The sequence below is a fragment of the Ursus americanus genome, chromosome 4 (genome assembly GCF_024610735.1).
Source record: "Ursus americanus isolate L20-20 chromosome 4, mUrsAme1.1.p, whole genome shotgun sequence".
Taxonomy (NCBI): domain Eukaryota; kingdom Metazoa; phylum Chordata; class Mammalia; order Carnivora; family Ursidae; genus Ursus; species Ursus americanus.
In genome coordinates this window covers 31,500,740-31,527,782 of record NC_142130.1, presented here as the reverse complement: position 1 = coordinate 31,527,782, position 27,043 = coordinate 31,500,740, and the positions used below count along the sequence as shown (strand labels likewise).

Here is a 27,043-nt window from a genome sequence, read left to right as displayed (position 1 = left end):
AGTGCTGAGTCGCTGAGCCGCTCGCTCTCCATGTGACTTCAGTTTCCGTCCGTTCCTTCCGCAAGTGCTAAAATAATCTGATGCCCCAGGGAGAGGAGGCAGCCCAGCCCCGCGCTCGGCTGCTCTCGAGGAGGCCGGAGCCCCGGGAGAGGATGCGCCCGGCGGAGCCGCCTGGGCCTGCGGGAGCCGTGAGTATCTCCTGCGGGGCGGCCCTGCTGGGGTGGGCGAGCTCGGGCGCCGCTGCGTGATCGGAGGTCAGTGCCCGTGGCCCGCAGCCCGGGACGCACGGGGAAGTTGCGGCTTGCTGCCTCCAAACGCCACGGCTCTTGTGCTCAGTTTGGGGCCCACGGCTCCGGGTAGGTGGAAAAGCCTCCTTCTGGGAGCGCTCCGAGCTGAAAGAGGCGGTGCGGTGGGGTGAAAGCCGTGGAGGCTTCAGATTCCTCTTTTGAGGGTTTGAGTCCTGGCTCTCTGGGGAGAATGCCTGAGCCTCAGTTTCTTCGTCTGTGAAATGGGAACAATAATGCTCCCTCCCTGGGCTGAGTGACTGGCGGTAATGAGACTATTCTGTGGACACTCCGTATGCTGAGTGCTTGGGTCTCCCTTCCTTCCCCACAACGTGGTTTGAGAATCACCATTTCATAGATGAAGGCACTGAGACCCGTTCGCAGCCACACATATTTAGGGCTGTCTTCACGGGTGTGGGTATGTTGGAGGCGTTGGGGATAGAACTTGAACAAGACAGGCAAAGCCCCTTCCCCAAAGTATTTGTCCTTGGGAAATTCTGCAGGGTTCTGTTACTTTGATTCTCAGCTAGTAAAGATGAGAGAGAAACTAACCCTCAGGCGTCTGACCTCTTGTCCAGTGCTCTTCCCAGCCTTGGTGGCCTCTCTGTGTGGGCCAGATTATAGAGGGTTCAGCAGTGTCCCCATGCACTCGGGAACTGACCTAAGTAAGGAGCCCCTGACCAGCTCCTCCGTATCGCCCTCGGAATGGGCTGCTGGCTCACTCTGCCCCAGAGAAAAGGTGGCCACGTGTCCAGCCGTGCCCGGGACTAGACAAAGCTGAGCAGGATGCTAAGAACAGAGCCCCTGGATAGGACTGGTCCTGAGCGGAGCACTTCCAGGGGAACGGAGGGGACTCCACCAGAGGGTTCTTTGCTGATGAGTGCAGCCTCTAGGAGTCTGGAGGGTAGACACGTTCACTACATAGAGCCGGCCTTGCGAGATCGCGTGTGCCCCTTCACCGGCTGGCTGTGCCGGCGGACGGCCCCTGTGGATGCTGACCATTCGCGGGGTTTCATAGCCCTGAGACTTATTTTCCTCACACACCCATAGGTCTGTGCAGGTATGTCTGAAAGTTCCTAGGGGTGATTTAGGGAATCATGGGCCAAGAAAAACAAAACAACCCAAAATAGAACAGAACAAAACCTTGATTCTTGCCTTTAGGTTAAAAAAACAAAACAAAACAAAAAAGTCAGTTTCACAAAGAAGGTGCTTTCATCTAGTGGGTCCCCTCATAGGAACTTCATGAAAACCCGCTTAAACCTGATCCCACATAGTACTCACACCTGTCGTCCAAGAGCGGGAACCTCCCAAACAGGGAGCGGGGCTTCGCCTGGGGCCTGGGAGAGGAATGCGTTGACCTCTGTCTGTCCCTGGCTTCTGTCTTCATCACAGAAGAGTGATGCCAGTCCCAATTATCATCTTCGCTCTGGCTGCCGTGTGCACCCACGCCACGAAGTGTAAACTAGACTCCTGGACGGACCACTAGATGTGCCTCGCACTGTCTTCAGACCCACGTTATAACCACATAAGTGAGAGGACAGTAGGCTTTCAACCATGACTGAAAAACATGATCTTTCTGAGGACATGCCGTATGGTCAATGATGCTCAGTGACATGTTTTCATATTAGTGACAGATATTTTTGCCTCTGATAGAACCTCGTTATAATACTCATTTCCCACCCCTCAAACTATTCTTCTCCACATCATTGAACAAATGTTATGGGCTCAGTGTGTGGGGGCTTCTGGGCTAGGCTAGGTGATGTTCTCTGAACGCTCACAAAGGTAAGGAGAGGGGTAAAGGACACTGGTACTTGGATCTTATCAAGCTTCACAAGCAACTGTAAACATGAGTTCAGGGGTCTTTTAGTTGCAAATGACAAAAACGCAACTCAGCCCGGCTTCAGAAAGAAAAAAAAAAGATTTATTGTTCTAAATAACCAAAAAGTCTATGTGGAATAGCTTCAGACATGGCTGGGTCCAGGTGCTCAAACATTGCCGGCTTTGCTTTTTTCTGTTATTAGGCAGGTCCTAAAGCTGGTGGCAAAGATTGTCCCGTTCCTCCATGAATTCAAAGAACTGCAGCTCCAAGCTTAGTTCCCACCAGGCTGGTATCTGGAGCAGGAACTGAAAGCCTCTTTCCCAATAGTTCTAACAACAATCCTTTTGTTGGCTCTGATGGGCTTGTCGTCTGTGATGTATGCATTATAAACCAATCACTGTGGTTGGGGAAATAGAGGCTCTGATGGACCCAGCCTGGTGCTTAGGCCCCTCCTTGGACCCAGGGATTGAGGTCAAACCCACACAAACATGGACTTCTTAAGAAAGGAAGGGCATTGGTGGCATGACAATGTAAATGTACTGAACACTACTGAGCTTTACGCTTAAAAGTGGTTAAGATGGTAAATTTTATGATATGTGTATTTTACAATTAAAAATAATAGTAAGGGCACCTGAGTGGTGCAGTCAGTTAAATGTCCAACTCTTAGTTTTGGCTTGGGTCATGATCTCAGGGTGGTGAAATGGAGCCCTGCATCAGGCTCTGCACCCTTCACAGAGTCTGCTTGGGACTGTCTTTCCCTCTCCCTCTGCCCCCCTCCCTTGCTCGCTTGCGCAGTCTCTCTCTCAAATAAATAAATAAATCTTTTTTAAAAAATCAAAAAAAGAAAGAAAGAAAGAAAAAGGAAGGGGTGGTTTCCTCAAAGGGGAATTGAGGAGTTGTTACCAGAAGGAGAAATGATTGTGGGTAGGAAAAACCAACTGATATCCAGAGCAAATGCAGTCAGGTGCTGAGACCAAACCACATGTGTCTTCTCACTTCAGTGCATGAGTGATTCCAGACCGAACAAAGGGAATAAAGGAGGAAGTAGAACCCTGTCGTTCTCAGCAGCAAGGTGGGCATGAGGAGCAGGCTAGTACCTGTGATGGCCACGAAGCCCTGGGAGGACACAGGGACACCCCACGTCCAGCCCCAGCCCAGACATCTCTGGGCAGGTGCTAGCTATGTGTCCCAAGAAACTCTCTGCTGTGCCTCCAGGAAAGAAAAGAAATGGGAGCGGATTTCTCCACAGAAGTTAGCACTTGGGCTCTCTTCACCTTGACTCTTGTCAAGAGGACCTACATGTCTGAGGCAGCCCAGCACCCACCGTGCCAGCAGGGGGCTCCTCTTGGGGTACACATCATGTTCTCCAGTAACCTCATGTCACTCTTTTTTAGATGTCAGGCTGGCTACTGGCTCCTCCTGGTCCTCCCTGTTGTTACTCTTCGTCTGGTCCAGCCGTAGTCCCTTGGGTCTCTCCTGCCTTTCCAATGTTTTCTTGAGGGTCCCACCAGACGCCAAGGCTGGGTTCTCCCCCTCAGGTCATTCCATGCTTGGCCCTGGGTCACCTCCTTCAGCTTCAGACACATTAATGGTCTCCCTATTGCTGCCCAGACAGACACCCTGAGACCTCCTCATGGGATTCTCCTGATGGCCTTTCTCTTGTTCTAGGTTCTCGAGCCCTTCCTCTAATCCCTAAACTGAAGTTTCCATTATATTTAGTAATACTGGCTTCTTATTTCCTTCTAAATGCCCAGATTTTTTCTAGGCTTTTTAGCTCCTTTTGCAGAACTGTAAAGCCCTCATCTTTGTCACAGGTACACTCCCTGGCATTCACAGGTTATCTCTTCCCCACAAAAGCCCCCGCGCCCCATGAACACTCAGGGGTGCTATTCAGAACATCAAATACTGCATGGTACAGGTACTGTCCTGTTGGAATGGACATTGTCACTAGAAACAGGGTCCTGGGGCCCTGCTGGGTCAGGTGTTACCTCCTTGGTTGCAGGATCATGGTGGGGGCCTGGCAGTTCCAAGAGAGGGGCCTGGCTCATGGGATATCTATTTCCCGACATATACAAACCTGTGCCCCAGCCAAACATTCACTCAACATGTACCCTTCCCGGGCAGGTGCATATCCAGCACCTCCTACCCGGGCCTGAACGCAGCTCTGGTTTGGGTTTTGCCCTTTCTGAGCCTTGAATTTCCTATCTGTAAAATGGAGATAACGGATTTGAGCCTAGATGTTTGCACACCAATGTTCGCGGGAGCATTATTCACGATGGCCAAAAGGTGGAAAACAACCAGAGTGTCCACCAATGGATGAATGGACAGATACAATGTGATCCAAACGTACAAGGGAACATTATTCAGCCATAAACAGGAATGAAGTTCCGATACCTGCTACGTGGAGGGAGCTTGGAAACATTATGCTGAATGAAATAAGCCAGGCACAGAAGGACCGACGTATGACACGATTCCCCTTACAGGAGGGACCTAGAATAGGCGAATGTATAGAGAAAGAAAGAACAGTGGCTACTAGGAACTGAGGGCAGGGGGACGGAGAGATACTGTTTAGTGGGCAGAGTGTCGGTTTGGGATGCTGCAAAAGTTCTGGAGAATGATAATGGAGAGATGGCATGGCAATGTGAATGTGTTTAATGCTACTGAGTTGTACACTCAAAAAGGGTTAAAATGGTAGATTCCATGTGTTTTTTACCCCAGTAAAAACTGGAGGTAATAATGCCTAGTCTGTAGAAATGTTGCAGAGTGCTAAGTGAGATCAAAGGTCTGTATGAAACCTTTGCAATCTCAAGTGCTATTATTGCCATTATTATCCAATAGCAGTACATTATAATCCACCTGTTTTGGCTTTATCCAAGAATTCCCTAAAAACCATTGTTATTGGGGGGGGGAGTGTTTTTGTTTTTGTTTTTGTTTTTAATCACATTACTCCCATTCCTCTGGAATTCAAATAGGTTTTTTTTTTTTTTAAAGATTTTATTTATTTATTTGACAGAGACAGCCAGCGAGAGAGGGAACACAAGCAGGGGGAGTGGGAGAGGAAGAAGCAGGCTCCTAGTGGAGTAGCCTGATGTGGGGCGTGATCCCAGAACGCTGGGATCACGCCCTGAGCCGAAGGCAGGCGCTTAACCGCTGTGCCACCCAGGCGCCCCTCAAATAGGTTTTGAGAAACACACACACACACACACACACACACACACACAAAATAGCCTTAGAACACATAGCCACCTGGCCAGTACAATTTGAGGGATTTTGAAAAAGACGAAATGATCTCCCCTGCCATCCTGAAACTACACCGTGAAAACTTTATTACTTTCCACCATTACCTATCTAAACACCCATTGCAGAGCAGTGCATTTAAGAGGGTATCAGTCATTCACACTGCAGTGTCAGCTGCGTTCTTCCCAATTCTGGCTGAGGACACTGAGGCAGTGATTATCAAATCTTATTTTTTTTTTAACAAGACAAACTTTCCCCAAATACCCTTTGCAATCTCAATTAAATTGAGATTAAATTAATTAAACTGATCCAGAAGATTGAACATGGAGTAACTTTATTTTTAGTTACATCACTTGATACGCATTCTAAAGTATTTAGGGGGAAGTATGCTGATGACTGCAATCTGTTTCTAAATGCATCGAAAACTAAGATGGGTTGAAGGATGGACAGCAGGATAGGTAGATGGATAGCTGTGTGAAAAAAGCAAGTGCAAATGTTAAGAGTAGAATCTAGGTGGTGGGTATACCAGCAATCCCTGTCAAATTATTTTGACTTTGCTGTATGTTTAAAATGTTCATAATAAAATATTGGGGGAAAAGTTAAATTACTAACAACGCCTGGTAACTGCTCATATTCCTTTTCATGAACATAAAAATCAAATAATAAAAAAATCAAAAATCTTCCATAAGAGCTACAACTTTCTATACTATATTAATATATTATATGAATCATTGCTCAACTGAACTATTAGGATGTGATGAGAAGATGGCACATGCACTGGGCCTTGTAGGATGAATAGGAGTTTGGCAGCTGGAGAAGACCAGAAAAAGGGCCTTTCCCACAGAGGAACCAGTGTGTGAAAATACATGATTTAGTCATGGATAGCAAATATCTGGGGGTGGCTGGGGCTTGTGGTATTGAGGTTGAGTTTTGCTGGATTCAGACTAGGTTTCAATTGCAGCTCTGACATTCTCTGGCTCCATAGCCTAAACCTTTGTGAGCCTCAATTTACCATGTATGAAATGGAGATAACATTTCCCTGCTAGAATTTTGTGAGTTGGGTACATGTGAAGCACCTGGTGCAGCACTTGTCCCAAGGTGAGCACTCAACAGACATCAGCTGTTGCAAATTGCAGCTGAGAGTCTGGGAAGCAAATATATTTCCACTCTGGGCAATAAGCCTCGGTTCTCACCTATAACCCCTTTCCTGCCCATGGTCTCCCACAGACTCTGGGTGGTCTCTCCTCCTCTGAACATCCCTGGGTCTACACTCCGCAGCTCAAATGGATGGGAGAAGGTGCTGCTGCTCCTCTGTCTTATTTATTTCAACACCAGCTCCCTGTTTGCACGGAGGAACTGTGCCTTCCCTTGAATTCTGACACTACCTTGTCTTACTAATGAAGTCCACACATTTCCTTTATTGACAACGTTTTTCACACACGTTCTCTCATTCAGTCTTGACACAACCCTGTGAGATCAGCAAAGTACCGACAGCGTCATTGTCACCCACGGCCACACTGGAGTGTGAGAGAGAACAAACCTGTGATATTGAAAGGAAATGACAGGTTTGAAACTAATGCATCGCTGGTCGGGTGCCTGTCTACAGAGATAGTGTGGGTCTCTCATAAACAAAGGTGACAACACGTTCCCACCACCAGCCCTGTAAGAGCAAGGTGTTGTCACCCCACTGGGAGCACATTTGCATTTTTTAAAATCTGTGGCCATGGAACAGGACAGCGTGAACTGACCTCTGTTCGTTCTAAAGGGCTGACCCTGACCACATAGGGAAGCCAGCTGACTCCTTTGTAGCCCGGAGGAGACATAGTCTGGCAGGATAGTGTTTAAGCAGCACTCCACACACTGGCTGCCCGGAGCTGTCGTAGGAAGAGCCCAAGAGAAGAAAATCATGTGGCCTCCCGCCTCCCTCCAGGTGCGGGCAGAACCTCAGCTGCTCCCAGATGAAGACTCTTCTTCTCCCAAGCTCAGGTGGCGTCTGGTTGCTCAGGTGGCGTCTGGGTGGGAACCAGACATCTGTATCGTAAACCAGCGCTTGGAGACTATGGCACCGCGTTCCCTGTGGCATCTTGTCCATATCATCTCATCTCTCTGACCCGAGTGTTCTCGCCTCCAAAATACCAGTGGGCAGTCCCTTCAGAAGTGCTACAGTTCTCCTGAAAGAAATGGTCAGTTACTAGATTTGAATGACCGTGCACGTGCCAGAAGAGTCACGTGCCACAGGTGTGTCCTTTCTCAGATAAATTCTTGGAGCCGCATGTCCAAGGAGCACGCCAACAAATTCAAATGGGACAACTCCTCGCTTACTTGTGCAGGCCAAGAGTGGGGTCCAAGTCCTAGAAGCAAAAGGAAAGTATTCACACACCCAGCTGCTCACAAAGCCCTGAGCTCCCACCTTGGGTGCGGTTGAGCACAGGCAAGTCGATAAGCTGCCAAGGATGACGCTGTAAATATGACAAAGACTATTTTTTGAACTTTCTTTGAAAATTTGCCTTACAACGCAGGCATTATGATTCCTGTTTTCCCGGGGAGGAAATCGAGGCCCGGAAGCTGGATGATGTACTCAAGGTCAAGCCAGGCTCTGAACCTGTTCCATCTGTCCCCCTAGCCTGGGCTGATCCTTTACCCTTACAGCCACCTTTCCAGAAGCTGGACTGAGAACATGAAGCCCCAAAATCTAAATCCTCTGGACCCTGAAAAAGAAAAATAATGGCTATAAAACAACTTACTTTAGGGATTAGTCAATGAAATTTTTTCTTCCATTAACTCCAAATATGATCATTTTAAGCACACTCACAATAATTTCAGTTCTAAGTACCTATAAGAAATTCTCTATTTTAGTGATATTTATTAGACTCTGATTATAGCATATACTTTAATTAATAATAGATTAATTCCATTCTTTTAAAACTTGTCTTTATTTTTTATTTATTTTTTAAAGATTTTGTTTATTTATTTGACAGAGAGAGGGACAGCCAGTGAGAGAGGGAACACAAGCAGGGGGAGTGGGAGAGGAAGAAGCAGGCTTCCAGTGGAAGAGTCCGACGTGGGGCTTGATCCCAGAACTCTGGGATCACTCCCTGAGCCAAAGGCAGTCGCTTAATGACTGAGCCACCCAGGCGCCCCAAAACTTGTCTTTTTCAAAAAAATATTTTATTTATTTGAGAAAGAGAGAGCATGAGCCTGGGGGAGGAGTGGGGGGGGAGAGTTAGCAGGAGAAGCAGCAGACTCCCCTCTGAGCAGGGAGGCAGATATGGGGCTCCATCCCAGGACCCTGGGATCATGACCTCAGCCAAAGGCAGACATGTAACCGACTGAGCCACCCAGGTGCCCTAAAACTGGTCTTAATGTAGTAATTGAAATTGATTGTTGGAAAATTAGAAAACACAAAGAGGCAAAAATACAGATATGGAAAAAAGCAGATATCAGGTGCAATTCTCCCCACTGCTGAGATTCAAATGTGTAGCTTTTCAACTATTTTCCATACAGATGCAGATGAACGCATATTCCTTTAGCAAACTTGGGATTATACTCTACATTCTATTTTGTGTCTTCCTTTCTTTCTTAATATTTTATCATGAACATCTTTCCATGTCGCTAAATATATTGCCACTGAAGTATTTTTAACTGCAGCACAGTATTCCCATCATATGGTTGTATCATAACATATTTAGCCAATTCTTTCATTGTTGGACTTGTAGATGGTTTCCACTTTTAAAAAATAGTATTACTAATATTGCACTGAATATCTCTGTAAAAATATTTTTACATACATTCTAATTCCTCCCGATAAACACCTAGGAGTGGGATTCTTGAATCAAAAGTGATCCACATTTTCAATGTCTTTGATAAATTTTGTAAAATTGTCCTTTATAAAAAGTGCCAACTTTCTCTCCCATCTTCAGGGTATAGGACAGTTCTGGGGGCAAAGGGTCCTCAAAAGCCATTGTGTTGCCTATGTTTTAACAAGCTCATTATTAACAGAGAAAGCCAGAGAAGCAAATTATGAGGTCTGAAGTCACACATCAAAATTCTAAATGCCATGTTACCCCAATCCTCAGTATGCGAGTTCTTTTTATTTATTTTTATTTTAAAATTTTTAAAATTTATTTGTTTGAGATAGAGAGAGAGCACAAGTAGGGAGGAGCGGCAGAGGGAGAGGGAGAAGCAGACTCCCCACTGAGCAGGGAAGCTGTGGTTGATCCCAAGACCCCGAGATCATGACCTGAGCTGAAGGCACTCAATTGACCGAGCCACCCAGGCGCCCCTGCAAGTTCTTTTTAGACATATTTGCCATCTGAACATTGATTCTTTACAAAATATAGGAATGTACTAATTCAACCAGAGATTACAACTGGTCCTTTTTTTTTTTTTTTAAGATTTAATTTATCTATTTGAGAGAGAGAGTGAGCCAGAGAGAGAACACTAGTCAGGGATGGAGGGGCAGAGGCAGAGGGAGAAGCAGACTCTGCACTGAGCAGGGAGCCTGATGTGGGGCTCGATCCCAGGACCCTGAGATCATGACCTGAGCTGAAGGCAAATGCTTAACCGACTGAGCCACCCAGACACCCCTACAACTGGTTCTTTACTTTTGTAACTATTCTTCATTTTCTTTCACGTAAAATACCAAAATCAAATTTAAAAAATCTTTGGAATTAATAGTACACATTTTGGACATTTATCTAAAGAAGATGTAGAAATAAGTCAGTAAACACATGTAAATGCTCAACATTGTTAGCCATTGGGGAAATGCAAATCAAAATCCCAAAGAGCTAGCACTTCCCACCTGCTAGGGTGGCTGGAATAAAAACGAAAGGCAATAACCAGTGTTGATGAGGATGAGGAGAAATTGGAGCCCTCCTACACTGCCGGTGAGAGTGTAAACTGGTGCAGAAACTGGAAAGCAGTCCGGCAGTTCTTCAGAACCCAACAGAATGACGGTACGTCCCGGCAATTTCATTCCCAGGGTATATACTCAAGAGAATTGAAAATACGGCCACACAGAAACTTGAACATGAATGTTCATAGATGCATTATGCTTAATAGCTGTAAGGTGGTAACAATCCAAATGACTAATGAATTCATAAATAAATGTGGTAAATTTGGCCAGACAATGGAATATCACGCAGCCATAAAAAGGAAGGAAACACTGACTGATTCATGCTACCACATGGATGAACTTCGAAAGCATTATGCTAAGTGAAAGGAGCCAGACACAAAAAGCCACATATTGTATGATTCAATACACAGAAGATGTCCAGAATAAGCAAATCCATAGAAATGGAAAGGAGGTTAGTGGTTGCTGAGGGATGGGGGAAGTGACTACTAATGGGTATAGGGCCTCATTTTGGGGCGATGCAGATGTTCTGGAATTAGTCAGTGGTGATGGCTGCACAACTTTGTGAGTATACTAAAAACCACTGAATTGTACACTTTAAAAGGGTGAATTATATGGTATGTGAATTATGTCTTGATTTTTAAAGTATACCTTGTAGCTTATTTGTAGGAAAAGAGAGCACAAAGTCTCTAAATCTTTTTAGAAATTTTTCTTAGATTTCATAGCTAGTTAGATTTCATAGCTGGGTGTGTGAATACCCTTAGATTTCATAGCTAGTTATAAACTCACTATTCAAAAGTTGAATAGTTTTATCTTGACTCTTTATCTGTCTATCTATCTATCTGTCTATCTATCTATCATCTATCTATCTATCTTTTGGGCCTCGATACGAAGGACTTGGGCTCCCCTCATCTTCAATTTAAAGTCTGAGCCAAAATGTTATTCTTGCTTTTCTTTTTTTCCCTTTCCTCTCTCCCTCCCTTTCTTCTTTCCTTTTCCAGACTACATTTTAAGCAATAAATATATCTTGCTAAACCATTTGCTTGGTGTCAGTACAATTTCTCCAAGCAAAAATCTTGCAAATCAAGTTAGTTTTATGTGCAGATTCTCATAAAACAGAGATGATGTCTACAATTATCTAACATGATGATTTGTCAGTACCCAAAATAAGTCAATTTTCCTGTTACAAGAATCTAATTAGTTTTACAGTACATTTTTAATTTTTTTTATTTTAATTTTATTTTTTTTAGGGAGGGAGCAGAGGGGTGGAGTGGTGGGCAGGGCAGAGAGAATCTTAAGCAGGCTCCACGCCCAGCACAGAGCCCCACGCAGGGCTCGATCTCAAGAGTTGAACACTTAACCGACTGAGCCACCCAGACACCCCTAAAACTGTGCTTTTAGGTGTTAATTTTTTGTAACTTTTAATTTTGAAACCATTTTGAACTTACAGAAAAATTGCAAAAATAACTAAAAGAATTCCCACAAATTCTTCACCTCCATTCACCAGTTGTTAACATTTCGTCATGTTTGTTTTCTCTCTTTCTCTTTTAATTTATTTAAAAAATATATATGGGGGTGCCTGGCTGACTCAGTCAGTAGAGCACACGACCCTTAATCTAAAGCTCATGAGTTCAAGCCCCACATTGGGCGTGGAGCCTACTTAAAATACACACACACACACGTTTTTGTGCTTTTTTTGTGAATGATTTGAGAATAATGTTGCAGATATGCCCTTTACCTCGAAATAATTCAGTGTATATTTTCTAAGAACAAGGTTAGCCTCTTACATAAATGTAGTACAATGATCAAAATCTGGACATTTAACATTAATATAATACTGTTTTTTGTTGTTGTTGTCATTTTTAAGCAGGCTCCATGCCAGGTGTGGAGCCCAATGCGGGCCTTGAGCTCATGACCCCTGAGATCAAGACCTGAGTTAAGATCAAGAGTCAGACACTTAACTGACTAAGCCACCCAGGCACCTCTATATAATACTGTTATTTCATCCATGGTTTATATTCAGATTTTGCCGAGTACCCCAGTAAGGCCCTGCAGTAACTTGACCATTTGATTAAGGAGGTGTCTGCCAGGTTCTCCACCATAAAACTGCTATTTTCACCTTTGCAAAATTAATAAGTAATCTGTAGGGAGATACTTTAAGACTAGATTAATATCTTGTTTCCCCCCAAATTTTTGCTCTTTAGTTTTCCCGTCCCTTGACATTCTTGCCTATGGGATGCACTTTGAAAACTACATTGCTAGATTCAGATTTCAGTCACTTTCTCTAATTTTCAGGTGGCATCATAAAACCTGCATGCACCTTGTTGTCCAATTTTGTCCTTTGTGCTTAAACTTATTAAAGAGCAAATCTTATTTTAGTTAGCTCCTTTTTGTTGGCAAGATGCAACAGCTGGGCCAGCGCTTGGGGGTTGGGGGGTAGGGATGCTCTCATGAGCAAACATGGAACTTAGAAATGGACCTGACCCTGCAGCGAACCATCAGGAACCCCAAAGGCAGCCTCAGAGGACATTCTTGCCACCCAGCCTGCAGGGCCCACCCTCTTGTCATTCTTCCTATTCCACCTTCTCTGATCTCTGCCCTCTGTTGACTGTTTTCATTCTCTTCTCTTCATATGCCTTGTCATCTAACTCATAGCTTCTGCTTTCTCACAGCAAGATCCCTCAAAAATTCAATTGTACCTTCTCTCTATACCTCTTAGCTCCAATTTCCACTGCTCCTTACCTAATTTGGGGCACTTGAGTGGCTCAGTGAGTTAAGCGCCCAACTCTTGATCTCAGCTTGGGTCTTGATCTCAGGGTCATGACTTCAAGCCCTGCAGTGGGCTCCACACTGGGCATGGAGCCTACTTAAAAAAAATTACCTAATTCTCTCCCTTGTCTCTGCATCAGGATCACTCAGTGGGTGCTGGCTGCATGTAAGGGTTGACCTCCTCTGGTCAGGTGCTCCCCCAAGATTCTCTGAGCTTGCTGGAGGCAGAGGTAGAGGTGGAAGTGATGGGGAGGTCATGTGTTTTCCTGAGGGCTGCCTCTCAGAGGGACTGCAGGTGTAGCAGACAGAGCTATCGACTGACCTGGACAGTGGAAGTTATGTTAGTACGTCAGGTCAGAGCACATGATCTAACACTCTGGTGCTCCTTCCAGATAGGAGAGAAGCTGCCTGAAAACTCTAGTTTATTATTTTTTTTTATTTTTTTTTAAAAGATTTTATTTATTTATTTGACAGAGAGAGACAGCCAGTGAGAGAGGGAACACAAGCAGGGGGAGTGGGAGAGGAAGAAGCAGGCTCATAGTGGAGGAGCCTGATGTGGGGCTCGATCCCGGAACGCCGGGATCACGCCCTGAGCCAAAGGCAGACGCTTAACCGCTGTGCCACCCAGGCGCCCCTGAAAACTCTAGTTTAAATGTCAAATGCTAGAATCTTCAGGATATCTTTAAGGTTTATGTGTATATGCATTTTTAACAAATGTTTACTGAGCACCCTTCTGAGGAGAATATTTGAAAAATATTATGTTCTAAGAAATACTGGGACAACAAATTACCATGATTACCCCTCTTCTTTTAGGAACTCCAACATTTATCTCATGTTCCCTGTTTATTTTTATTTTGAAAAATTTCAAATTTACAGAGAAGTTAAAAGAAAGTATCATGCCAAATGTATCTTTTGGTAATATTTTGCTTTAATTCTCTCTCTCTCAGGCCATGTGAAAGTAGGTTACATAAATTGTAGACATTGTGAAACTTCACCCCTAAGTACTTCAGCATGCATTTCCCAAGAACAAAGGCACTTTCCTACATAGTCAAAAAATCATTTTCATACCTAAGAAAATTAGCAATAATCTGATAATATTATTTGTACGTAATACCATCTGAAAATACATCTTTCGGTATACATGTAAATGTACCCCAGTTGTCTCAAATTTTTCTCTTAAAGATTTTTAAAAATCCCAAAATCCACTCGAGGTGCATGCATTACACTTGGTTATTACACTCCTTCGCTTGTCATCAGACCTCCCTCTCTTCCCCTCCACTGCCTTTCTTTGTGTTTCAAGACTTTGACTTCTTTGAAGAGCCCAAGCCAGTTGTCTTGTAGGACAATGTACAGCCTGGATCCGTCTGATTGTTTCCTCATGACTGCGTCCAGGGCAAACATTCTAGGCAAGGGTACTGCAGAGATGGGGCTCTGTGTTTCCCAAGGCGCCCCACCTGGGAGCTCGGAGTGTCAGGTGGTCTCACTATGGGAGATGGTAAGTTTGAACATTTGGTGAGGGCTAAAGTCACTCTAATTTTTTGCTACGGATCAAAGAGACCAAAGCTGTTTGCCCGAGGCTTTCAAATACTTCTTGGTAGTAGGAATTATTTGAAGTGGTCACAGACTGGGGTTTCTGTTCTTTATTATCTGTTCTCTGTGGTGTGTGACCAGCTGCCCTTCCCTTTTTCCCAGGATCCCAGGTGGGATTTGCTCTTTTATTTTTAAACAAAGGAACCATGAGAGACTATGGCCTCCGGGAAGCAATCTGAGGGTGTCAGAGGGGAGGGGGGTAGAGGGATGGGCTAGCCTGGTGATGGGTATTAAGGAGGGCATGTATTGCATGGAGCACTGGATGTTATATGCAAACAATGAATCATGGAACACTACATCAAAAACTAATGATGTACTGTATGGTGACTAACATAACATAATAAAAAAAATTTTTTTTAAACAGAAACAAAGGCAGATCCCTTTCTGTGGGGACCTCTAGCTAGCACCCGTGCCTTTCATGTTCACGGGTGTCAGCCTCACACATTCACACCCAGCACTTGTGCATTCTCTGCTTCTAGAGATTTCTTCCCCTCAGACCAGTCTCTACATATTTGTTTGTTTTTATGTTTTATTTATTTATTTATCAGAGAGAGAGGGGGAGAGAGAGAGAGCACAAGAAGGGGGAGCAGCAGGCAGAGGGAGAAGCAGGCTCCCCCTGAGAAGGGAGACCAATGCTCCAATGCTGGGACTCGATCCCAGGACCCTGGCATCATGACCTGAGCCGAAGGCAGACGTTTAACCAACTGAGCCACCCAGGTGTCCCTATGAATATTTGTTTCTGACACCAGTACCTCTGAGTTACCATCTTTCTCCAAAGACCCCCTTTGTTTAAAGCTTTTTCAGCTTCTCTTGATTATTTTGAGGAGAAAATTCTCCATTACATGCTAATGTATGTATAACACTCTTAACACTTACTGATGACGCCTTTAGCAAAGAGGGCGCAGTCCCTGCTCTGTAGTAGCAGTGGTGAGAGGGGGTGGGGAGGTGAGAGTGTGGGAGTGAGGTGATATTCAGGGTGCCCCTGGATATTAGAAATCCAGCCTCCTTTCCTGAAAATGAATCAAAGCCTTCCCACACAGCAAAACCAAAACTCAAGTCAAAGTTATTCCTTAGTATTCCCAAACTTTTAGTAGGAGGAGATCTTTTTATGGACAAAAATACCTGTAAATTGGCCTTTTTTATGTGTGGTTGTGTTTTACTACCTGCTGATTAAGACATTATCATGACAGAAAACTATTTGGAATTAATCACCCTTAAAAAAGAAAAGTTTTATTTTATCGATACAGGAAAATGTACATGCATTTGGGGAAAATAAGTAGCGTGCATATATGTTTAAGCGTTAGACGATCTAACAAAACTAGGGATGCCGCCTCACCCTGAACAATTTTGATTTTTGTGACGACAGGCACATGGAAATGTCAGGACTTCAAGAAGCAGAGACCAGTCAAAAGATTTCACTAACCCTCTCTTCCCTGTCCATTGCAAAAGCAAGCAACGCCCACATGTCCCCAGTCCTTGGCCTGCATGTTGCCTTCTTCTTCCATTCAAGCGGTCCTGAGCCCAGACCTGAGGTGGGCACGGGGATGGATACGGAAAGTGCCCCCCCCGCAAAGCGTACAGCCAAGCTGCTGCCGGCAGGATCGGGACACCCTGTCCAAAAAGAGTAAATGCTCCCGTCCCGTTCAGCCCACAGGACCATCCTCTTGGTCTTCTTTCACCTTACTCAGCTCAGTGAAGCAGGAGCTTCTCTGTACTATTTTGTGGAAATAGAAAAAGCAAACAAGCATACCTTCTAAAACAAAGAGGAATTTTTACAGCTGATATGCATCTTCTTCCTCACCGTTAGTGTTCTCTTGTTCTAGAATACAGTCTTGATTCGTGTTGTTTTTTGAAATGAATCTGTTTTCACCACTTATTTATTATAACTAGGTATGAACAGAGAAAAACCAGACAAAAAGCTATATTGTATTTCTGCCTAAAAAGGAACGCTGTATAGGGGTGCCTGGCTGGCTCTGTCGGTAGAACACGCGACTCTTGATCTTGGGGTCAAAAGTTCGAGCCCCACATTGGGTATAGAGATTACTTAAAATAAATACATAAGTTTTTAAAAAGGTACACTGTTATAGACCTGGGATTGCTATGGGTGGAATCACAGGTTTCCATGATAGCCAATTAGAAAACTTCGTCCCAAGACTAATGATTGCGCAGGGGGTGCTGTAAAGCATTGGAGGTCCTAATATTTCAAGGACTTCTTAGAGAAGAACCAGAAAGGACATTTTGTGATGACTGAACACAAACAGAATAGTTAGAAGGTAAAAAAGAAATATAAATGCCATGCTAAGAGGACTTCTTCACTCTAACAGAAGGTAGGATTTAGAGTCTTCATATTTCCAGGTGAGCTGTGGTACAGACATGGTACAGTACTTATGTCCTGCTAGCACCTGGGTCACTAGAGCCTTGTCTTTCAAAGCTTTGCATTAATCAGAAGCTCACAGTCTCTGGTGTTGGCCATGATCATGAAAACCATGACTGGATAAAATAGAGAGAGACCTTATAGAAACTGTTAACTGAATAAAAGAATATAGAACTGTAGACTCTGTGTAAAAGAGAAGAGGACTTACCATTTTTTGCCTCCACACTTACAAGGAACTCTTCAATTTTGTTATCTGGTTTAAGAAGAAGAGACAAGCGGAGTCTCTTAATGCCATCTGCTTCTCGTGTCAGGACCTCGGCTTTTATATAGGGGACTTTCCCAGTGGTCACCCAGACCGGGAGGAGACGTGATACTTATTCAAAGCCTACTTGGGTTGATTCGCAGTTCCTTGGGGCTACAGTTCCTCTGTGGTTCCCACAAGTGCTTCACAGTCCGTGAAATGGGAACCATGGTTCCAGACCCTTTTAATTATAGTGAGGGGAGGTTCTAGGTTACCTCATTTAAATTATTAATGTCATACTGCCGTGTGTGCCCTCCATTACAATGACTTTCCTTTTGCTTTTCTTTCTCTACCAAAAATGTAGTTAAGATGATTTGGCTGTATTGGGGCGCCTGGGTGGCGCAGTCGTTAAGCGTCTGCCTTCGGCTCAGGGTGTGATCCTGGCGTTATGGGATCAAGCCCCACGTCAGGCTCCTCCGCTATGAGCCTGCTTCTTTCTCTCCCACTCCCCCTGCTTGTGTTCCCTCTCTCGCTGGCTGTCTCTCTGTCACATAAATAAATAAAATCTTAAAAAAAAAAGATGATTTGGCTTTATAAATGGATGTATTTTCCAGAAGATGTCAGAGAGATTGGAGTGAAGTGGGACAGTTATTATTTGCCACAAGCTTAGATGCTCTCTTGCGGCTAGAGACTCTGTGGAGTGGTCCTCACCCAACTGAGGTTGATTATGGGTGGAGGGGAAGCAGCTGTATGAACAGTAGAGGGTTCATGGGATTTCCGGTGAGATTTGGCACCCAAACTCATCTTGTACTCTTTGCAATGCCATGGCTCTGAGGAATCCTTCTAGACACTCCCGGAATAGTGTTCCTCAACCTGAATGGTTATTATTTTGAAAGCCTTTTATTCTTCTCGGGGTCATTATGTATCATTTTGTTTAGGGCTGATCCAAAGCCATTCTCACTTACATCATTGTATCTGTCAGGGTCCAACCAGGAAACAGAAACACTGAGATTATTTTTTAAAGAGGAAATTTAATGCAGGAAATTGGCTGCACATGATGGAAGAGGCTAAGAAGGTAACCGGCAAGGAGACCGTCAACCCACAAGTCAGCAATTTCAGGAGACTGTGATCTTCCCTAGGTAGGGGAAGGATAGAGGCAGGAGGATGTTGCTAGAGTCTCGGAGTCACCAGTAAAAGCTCAAGGACTTCTCTGTCCAAGGCAGAGAGAGAGGGAAAGGAATACCCTGGATTCACTCCTCCTTCTGCTGTCTAACCTCTCCTAGTGCCTCCCATTGACCGAACCAGCTGGAAGCCAGCTGACACCCAAAGCTTGGGAAACAGCCTTCAGAGGTCAGCTCCCTGTGGTACAGACATCTATTTGAGGACAACCAGCTCTCAACCAGCATAGTCATCCGTTAGTGGGATTAACCTTGTTCTGGAATTTATTAACATAGAATTTGTAATGCAACTTTCCAGCATACTTTCACACATTCAGTTGGTATAATGATATATTTATTCTTCCATCCAAATTTTTCATTCTTTTCCCTTCTTTGTGTAACTGCTAAATTACCTTGGAGATTATACATAACAACCACTCAACCAGCTCAATGGTGTTTGAGACTCATAAATAATAATTATGTTATTAAGTACCCTCAAAGTTAATGAAGCACTTTCACATATACTGCTTGATCTCATAAAAACTCTGAATAGTTATTATTATCCCCATTTTTAGAAGGATTATCTGAGTCTTAGAGACTTTATATGAATGGCTCAAGGACAAAGAACAAATACTGGAGCCAGAATTCAAACCCTGATCTGTCTGGTTCTAAATCCCATAATTTTCCCATGCTGCCTCATGAGAGGAGTCACCCAGAAGGAACAGCATAATCTTTCTTTCCTGGTTGGCTGAGTTTAGGAGGAAGGAGAAAATATATTTTAGATTTGCAAAAGTTTTCTCGTTGACCCAGAAATTAAAATTATACTCTGGGCATGACATCAGGCCTATCTAGCATTCCAGTCTAAAGAGTTACAGTCTTCTTGAAAAAATTCGTAATCTTGCCCTGTACACATCTAGATTTGGCATTTTGGTATATATTGAAATGGCTGTTCTGGAAGGGTCATTGTCACAGCAGCATGTACCTCCCATGCCTGACAGAGGGGGTGAGGGAGGAAGAGAGGGGGCAAGTCCATGGTTCCCATTTCCCTGTCTGTCTTCAATACAATATAGGATGTCCAGTGAAACTTGAATATCAGATCAACAATGAATTTCTTTAGTATAAGTATGACGCAAATATTGCATGGGACACAGCTGCACTAAAAAGTTATTTGTTGTTTATCTTATATTCAAACGGCATCCTGTAATTTGCTAAGTCTGGCAACCTCATCTCAAGGTGGGCAGTGATCCCAAGGTTGTTTCCTGTCTCTGAGTGTGTGTGTGTGTGTGTGTGTGTGTGCACGCGTGTGTGCACACGCGCTGATCATCCAGAGCCCATATGGCTCTGCTTTTGCCATCTGTGCCCCTGTACATGCCCTGCACAGGCGCAGAAGCGGAAGGAGGGCCAGGAGGGGGATTCCCAGTGTCCAGCAAAGACTGATTAATTCTGAGTTAGAGTTTCCCTCTGTGGTAAGGAGAGCTGACCTGACCTCAAGTGAAGGCTAAAGTTGATGTACCTGGTTTCACTTTGCTTTTCTGCTAGTCTGTTTTCACTGGTGAGTATTCAGATCTGACTGGGAAGTTAAAGTTAACCTCAGAAATGTATAAACTCATTCAAAGAAAGAGAAGAGGAAGGGGCCCAAGATGGCCTGGATGTGTGAGGCAGAAAGGTCCTTGGGTCCCCTGGAATAGGTGAGGAGGTTCATATCAGTGCTGGCGCTGCTAGCTTAGGAGAAGACTAGGGAGCAGACCCCGTGGTCCCTCTCGGGGCAGGGGGATGTCGGGGAGAGGATGGAGCAGGTGAAATGCTGGGACCAGGCACTTGCCTCTGATTGTGAGGAACACAGAGCTGAGAGGCGAATGCCACTGGGCCACCCGCCCTCCCAACAGGAGGCCAGTCAATTCGACAGCACCTTCAGGAAGAGAAATTATGCTGATTACTCATCCTGGAGCTTAGGGAGGGGAGCTTGGGGTTGCTCTCAGCCCTGCTCCTAAGTTGATCTGGAGTCTTGAATAAGCCCTTATTATCTCTGGACCTTTGAATGTTCTCCTGTAAAACTGTGATAGCAGAGAATATACCAGATTTCCATTATGTTTTCTCTTAGCTCTAAAATTCTGTTGGTATATGTATAGTTTTAAGCCTTCTCATAGTTCCTGTTCTGTGTTCACTGGCCAGGTAAGAGGGCTGGAGACCACACTTCATCAATAATCCTTATTATATCTGGAGATGACTTTTCATTTGCCCCTCAGTTTGTTCTCTTATCCAGGCAAAATATCAAAGTCCTTTTTTTTTCAAAGGGCTATATTCAAAAGAGTTAACCAATGAGATCTACCCTCCTAAAAGCCTCATGTCAACACAATATTTAGTAACTCTATGGGACCAGAAGCTACAATTAATATTTCAATCCCAGTTCACCATTCTTTCATTCATTCATTTGTTCAGAAAATATTTATGGAGCTCAGGCAATTGCATCAGGCAGGTTTGAGCTTTGGGAGGAAAACTTCGACAGACCTACAAAACATGGCAAACTCCAGGTGACCTGAGACCTGGTTCCTCAAGTCCCTTGCCTCTCTCTTCTGTTGGTGGGCTCTTACAAGTTTCAGTGTTCAGCCACCTGGCCATCAGATGGGAGAGGCAAAACAAAAATAAGATCTTGTCTACAGTGGCAGTGAAAGGTTAAAAGTGTTGGCTAACCTGAGGTATTTGAAGAATCTGTGGGTTTCCACCTCCTTACAGCTGTGGGCCTCCAAGACCAGACATAGCTGGGAACCGGCTCCTTCTACCAAGAGTGCAAAGCAGCCCTCGGGGATGTCCTTCTCTTATCCGCTTTTTCCTTGCCCTCTGTCCACAGTGCTGCACTTGAAATGGAGTTACTGCCCCTCTGGCTTTGCCTGGGTTTTCACTTCTTGACGTTGGAATGGAGAAATCGAAGTGGAATGGCCACAGCAGCTTCCCAAGCGGGCTGCGAGTTGGTAAGTTTTCCCGGGAACTCTGAGCTGTCGGTCGCTTCTGTCCTGACAAGGATTGGTCCATCTGCAAAACTGGTGGATTGTCCAGCCAAGAGGGCAGGGAATGAGGGAGTCGGAATCACTGTGCAGCTGCCCGCACGCTGCCGTGTGCAAGCTGCTGCTTAACCAAAGGTTAGGATGGCACCTGGGGAAGGCCGGGCAGTCCCTGCCCCATCTTTTTCATACCTGTTGAAGACGGGAAGCCCCAGAGACCGAGGTCGGTCACCCGGAACAAGAACACCTGGTTACGAATCTGGATGATCGAGCTCCACTCACGGAATCAGAATCCCTGAGCAGGGCGGCGTAAGGCTGGAGAAGCCCTGACTCAGAGCTTGTGTGTGAGCCAGCAGCAAATGCTTGAACCGCTGTGCAGCACGGCAACGTCCTTGGTCACGTTCAGGCTCAAGAGGATCCAGGGAGTGGATAGCTGAGTTTTTACAGTTTACCCTCTCCAGGGCTTTCGGCCTATATGTGGAACCAGACTTGGCTCGTAACAACTGAGCACATTTCTGGAAAGTTTCTCCCTTGCCTATAAGTCTGTGATAGCAAAAGTCTGCTTGGGAAACATACATTTAATACACATTCCTTGGGTCCTATTATATACCAGGCACTGGGAAGAAAAATTGAATGTCGGGGTAATACCTACATTCAATGCTGATAAATCTCAAAAACCCAGCTGGTCATGGTTCTTAACCACTTCTAGTAACCTCTAACCACTATGCTGTAATATACTCCAGTATGGAGTGGGGGGTATGAGCCAGAACAGGTTTAAACCCCAGCTTACTGGCTGGTGACATTGGTGGGGGGGGGCACTTTGTGTCTCAGTTTCCTCCTATGTAAGATACGGAATAGTGGCACCAGCCAGAAATACCATAACACTGCATTTTATGATGATTAAAAAAGCTCTCAGAACAGTGCCTTGTATGTAGTAAGAGCTACGTGTTTTATCTAGTTTTACTATTGTTATTCTCTGCTACAACTTCAGACTTCCACTAGTCCCTTAGAGCAGTAATCGAAGATTAACTTCACAATTGCTAATTCAGGAGGGAATCAGGCATAGAACACAGAGGGAGTAAAGTGTGAGTCCTTTGGTGGCCTTCCAGGGTTCAGGCTAGACCCCCGCCTGACCCTCTCCAGCCTGGTGGGCATGGGAAGGGGTCGGCTGCCAGGGGGCTCAGAGAGTGGATTCCCTGTGGCTCCTTAAAGACTGAGAGGTTGCGAGTCCCGCTATCTCCAGTGCTCCTCCTTGCCTAAGCCATGTGTTATCATAAAGTGGACTTGGTGAGCTTTTCTTGGGCTCTGACAGCCACGTGGTCCTTTTGCAGCCCTTCAGTGGGGCTGCGGGGAATTGCAGAGGTGGGACCCCAGAGCTGCAGCAGTGGTGCTGAAACAGGTCCTACTGCTTGAAGAAAGCCCCTAACCACAACACTCTCCACAGAGTCTCTGTGAGCGGGAGACCAACATTTACTCAGATAAAGAAATACATTATTTCTGCATGGGGAGATTGAGTTCTGTGAAGATGTCAGTTATCCTCCCCCAATTAACCCATAATTGGAATGCAATCCCAATAAAAATTCCAGAGACTTTCGAGGGGAGGGGAAGTGTGAAAGGAACTTGACAAATTCATTCTGATGTTCCTCTGGAAATCAGAAACAACTCCAAGGCTCAACAATAGATTAATTAATCAGATCATGCTAATCATCATAGCTAACATTTATCAAGCACTTACGTGCTAGGTTTTGTATTATTTTACATGAACAATTACATTGAATCCTCAAGAAAAAAAAAGCCCCTATGAGAAAATTGTAAGTATAATTTCCATTTTATTGGTGGAATAATGAAGGTCCCAACTGGTTAGGTAACAGCCCAAAGTCACCCATTTGTTGAAAAGCAGAACCCAAATGGACTGACGCTAGACCTCTTGCTCTTTAACACTGTGCTATTCACGCACTGAACTAATATGGAGTTGTTTTACAGAATGTAGTCAAATTTATTTTTCTTGCCACAGCAATATGTCTGCACATATTATTGAGGTGGTTAAAGTAGATCACTGGACAGTTTGCAGAGTGTGGTCTCGTTAAAAAAAAAATGTTTTTTTTTCCCTGCAATCCCTGGCCTTGTCCTATTGACCAATCCTTGAAAAGGAAGGCCATTATTCTTCTATCTTATCCCTTAAAACTCTTTTTCCTGGACACCTGACCTCTGCTGACAGACTGTTGTTTCCAATCTCGTAAGACACTGGGCCGCACTAAAGCGTCCTGAGGCTTGCGTGATTTCTGCATAGGACAGGGTCAGCCCATCCGTCCTGCTTCCTCATGCTGCACAGTCGTGGTGGAAGGGCCCTGAATTGGGCATTAGGAGCTCCGGGCTCCTGTGCTTGCAATGCTGTTAGCTCTTCTCTTCTCTCCAGACCCCATTTCTCTGTACCATTCAGGGTGGTGATGAGCTCTAAAGTCCTCTTAAGCTGTAATATTGATCAATCCTTGTAGAGGATGTAGAGAGGCATCCCAGGCAAAATTCTGTGGGGTGAGACGAAGAAGCCACAGCATCTCAGGTTTCTGGCGTTGACCCTGTTAGACGCACAGGTGTTATGGTAACAGCAATAAGGACACGACAGTGGCCGTTTGTGTGAATGGTGTTCACTGCATCAGGCTCTGTGCGGCCTCCGGTCTAATCCCACCGCAGGCCTCTGAGGTAGGCACTGTTTCTCCATCTCCAAGTTTCAGAGGAAAGAACAGATTAGGCTAAGTAATTTGCCCATGGTCACATAGGAAATAAATGGCAGAGGTAGGATTTAAACCCGGGTACAGCCTTGGTCCTCAATCCCTCGCGCCATTGAAACCACACTGTGAGCACGGCTGTCACTGCTCAGAAGCCAAAGGACAGGGGCTCAGATCTTCTCTGACACGCGGTGTGTTGTAAGTGGGACCTGGGACTCAGCTCCCAGCGGACTGTTTCACCCTGAAGGTAAGGAATAAAGAAAAGTTCCCTTTTGTTCTACATTTTCCTATGCTTTTTTTTTTTTTTTTTTTTTTTTGAAGTGTGATCTCTAGAGCCACTCCCAGCAGTTGCACGAGTAGCCCGGTTTCTGTGCATAAACGTCCGCCCCGGAGCCTCCTCCCCGCTGACCGGTGTGTTTTTGGACCTAGGTTGATGGAGTAGCCGACTGCCGGGGGCAGAACCTGGAGTCGGTGCCCGGCGACCTCCCGCCCCACTCCCGGACGCTCCTCCTGGACGCCAACCCGCTGAGCACCCTGTGGAACCACTCCCTCCAGCGCTACCCTCTCCTGGAGAGCCTCAGCCTGCGCGGCTGCCGCCTGCAGCGTGTCGGCCGCGGCGCCTTCCGAGGCCAGGCCGGGCTGCGCAGCCTGGCGCTGCCCGACAACGCCCTGTCCGAGCGCTACAGGGAGACGGCGGCCGCCTTCCGCGGCCTGCGGGCCCTGCGGCGGCTGGACCTGGCGGGCAACTCCCTGACGGAAGACATGGCGGCCCTCCTGCTCTGGAACCTGTCCTCGCTGGAGTCTGTGTCGCTGGCGAGGAACACCATCATGAGGCTCGACGACTCGGTCTTCGCGGGCCTGGGGCGCCTGCGGGAGCTGGATCTGCAGAGAAACTACATCTTCGAGATTGAGGGGGGCGCTTTCGATGGCTTGACGGAGCTGAGACACCTCAACCTGGCCTATAATAACCTGCCCTGCATCGTGGACTTCAGCCTCACGCAGCTGCGCTTCCTCAACGTCAGCTACAACGCGCTGGAGTGGTTCCTGGCGGCCGGGGGAGAGGCGGCCTTCGAGCTGGAGACGCTGGACCTGTCCCACAACCAGCTGCTGTTCTTCCCGCTCCTGCCCCAGTGCCGCAAGCTGCGCACGCTCCTGCTGCGGGACAACAACATGGGCTTCTACCGGGACCTGTACAACGCCTCCTCGCCGCGGGACATGGTGGCCCAGTTCCTCCTCGTGGACGGCAACGTGACCAACGTCACCACCGTCAACCTCTGGGAGGAGTTCGCCTCCAGCGACCTGGCCGACCTGCGCTTCCTGGATATGAGCCAGAACCAGTTCCAGTACCTGCCCGACGGCTTCCTGAAGAAAATGCCCTCCCTCTCCCACCTGAACCTCAACCAGAATTGCCTGGTGACGCTCCACCTCCGAGAGCACGAGCCCCCGGGGGCGCTCACGGAGCTGGACCTGAGCCAGAACCAGCTGTCCGAGCTGCGCTTGGCCCCGGGCCTCCCGGGCTGCCTCCGCAGCCTCCGCTCGTTCAACCTGAGCTCCAACCGGCTCCCGGGCGTCCCCGCCGGCCTCTTCGCTGGTGCCAGGAACATCACTACAGTCGACCTGAGCCGCAATCCCATCTCCCTCTGCCCCCAGCCGGCCGGCTTGGAGCGCCTGGGCGCCCCGAGCTGTGTGGATTTCCGGAACGTGGCCTCGCTGAGGAGCCTGTCGCTGGAGGGCTGCGGCCTGGGGGCCTTACACGACTGCTCGTTCCAGGGGACCGCGCTCACCCACTTAGACCTGTCCGGCAACTGGGGGGTTCTGAACGGGACGGTCGCCCCTCTCCGGGGCACGGCCCGCACCTTACAGGTCCTGTCTCTCAGGAACGTGGGCCTCAGCTCGGGCTCCGCGGAGCTGGACTTCTCCGGGTTTGGGCGTCTGCGGGCGCTGGACCTGTCAGGGAACTCTCTGACGAGCCTCCCGCGGGTCGGGGGCAGCCCGGCCCTGCGGAGCCTGGATCTCCGCAGAAACTCCCTCACAGCCCTGCCCCGGACGGCCGTGTCCGAGCGGCTCGCCAGAGGTCTGCGGACCATCTACCTCAGTCAGAACCCTTATGACTGCTGTGGGGTGGAGGGCTGGGGCTCCCTGCGGCGCCTGCACGCGGTCGCGGACTGGGCCATGGTCACGTGCAACCTCTCCTCCAAGGTCGTCCGCCTGGCCGAGCTGCCCGGGGGCGTGCCTCAGGACTGCAAATGGGAGCGCGTGGACATGGGCCTGCTCTACCTCGTGCTCGTTCTCCCCAGCTGCCTCACCCTGCTGGTGGCCTGCACCGTCATCTTCCTCACTTTCAGGAAGCCTCTGCTTCAGGTCATCAAGAGCCGCTGCCACTGGTCTTCCATATACTGACGGGGCATGGGGGGGCGCTTTCCCGCCAGACCCCCAGATCTGCTGCGGAGGGCCCAGCTGGTGACTGGAGGTTTAAGTTAACGTTTAACATGTTTCCCTCCCCAGTTGTCCCTAAGCTCTTCCTCCATCATGGTGAGCCATCCTCATCGTCCCAGTAAAATATTTATTAAGTGATGTTCTGTGACAATAAACACATGTCTCTTAAATATTTTTTAAATCGAACTCGGCTTGTGTTCTCTCTTTCTTTAATGCTTGTTGGTAATTTCACTCAGATTACTCTCCAGCGTCCTCCCCCGGGTGACATCCGCGGAGGTGACTAGAGAGGGTGGCAGTTCAGAGCTCCCTGTCGGCAAAAACAGCTCCAAGAGCTTGTCCTGTGGATGGGAGAGTCCGTGGCCTGGGGGTTCACCAAGGACAGGAATTCCCGAGCTGGGGGTCTGAGATAAGGGTTCTCACCTGCTGTCGTGGCAGCCGGACTGGGCCTGAGTGCCCTGGGTTCACGCGTGCAGTCTCCGCAGTCTCTGCCGCCAAACACGGCCCTTCCATGGAAAAGTTAAGAACGATAACCGGGCCCTGAGTTTATTCATGTAACAAA

General features: G+C 46.7%; 1 protein-coding gene across 1 annotated transcript; it reads left to right on the top strand.

Annotated features, from left to right (window-relative positions):
• Positions 1-26,670, top strand: NRROS (negative regulator of reactive oxygen species). The gene is made up of 3 exons (XM_045812628.2): positions 1-188; positions 21,172-21,292; positions 24,478-26,670. Exons 2-3 carry the CDS (start codon positions 21,185-21,187, stop codon positions 26,446-26,448), a joined length of 2,079 nt encoding a protein of 692 aa, XP_045668584.1. The 5' UTR covers positions 1-188; positions 21,172-21,184; the 3' UTR covers positions 26,449-26,670.
• The last annotated feature ends 373 nt before the right edge of the window (positions 26,671-27,043 follow it).

Excerpts from the sequence above, each read along its gene's own strand:
- NRROS (XM_045812628.2), top strand. The coding sequence starts at position 21,185 with ATGGAGTTACTGCCCCTCTGGCTTTGCCTGGGTTTTCACTTCTTGACG. Across the intron at positions 21,293-24,477 it reads CCCAAGCGGGCTGCGAGTTG|GTTGATGGAGTAGCCGACTG; the intron begins GTAAGTTTTCCC and ends TTTTGGACCTAG.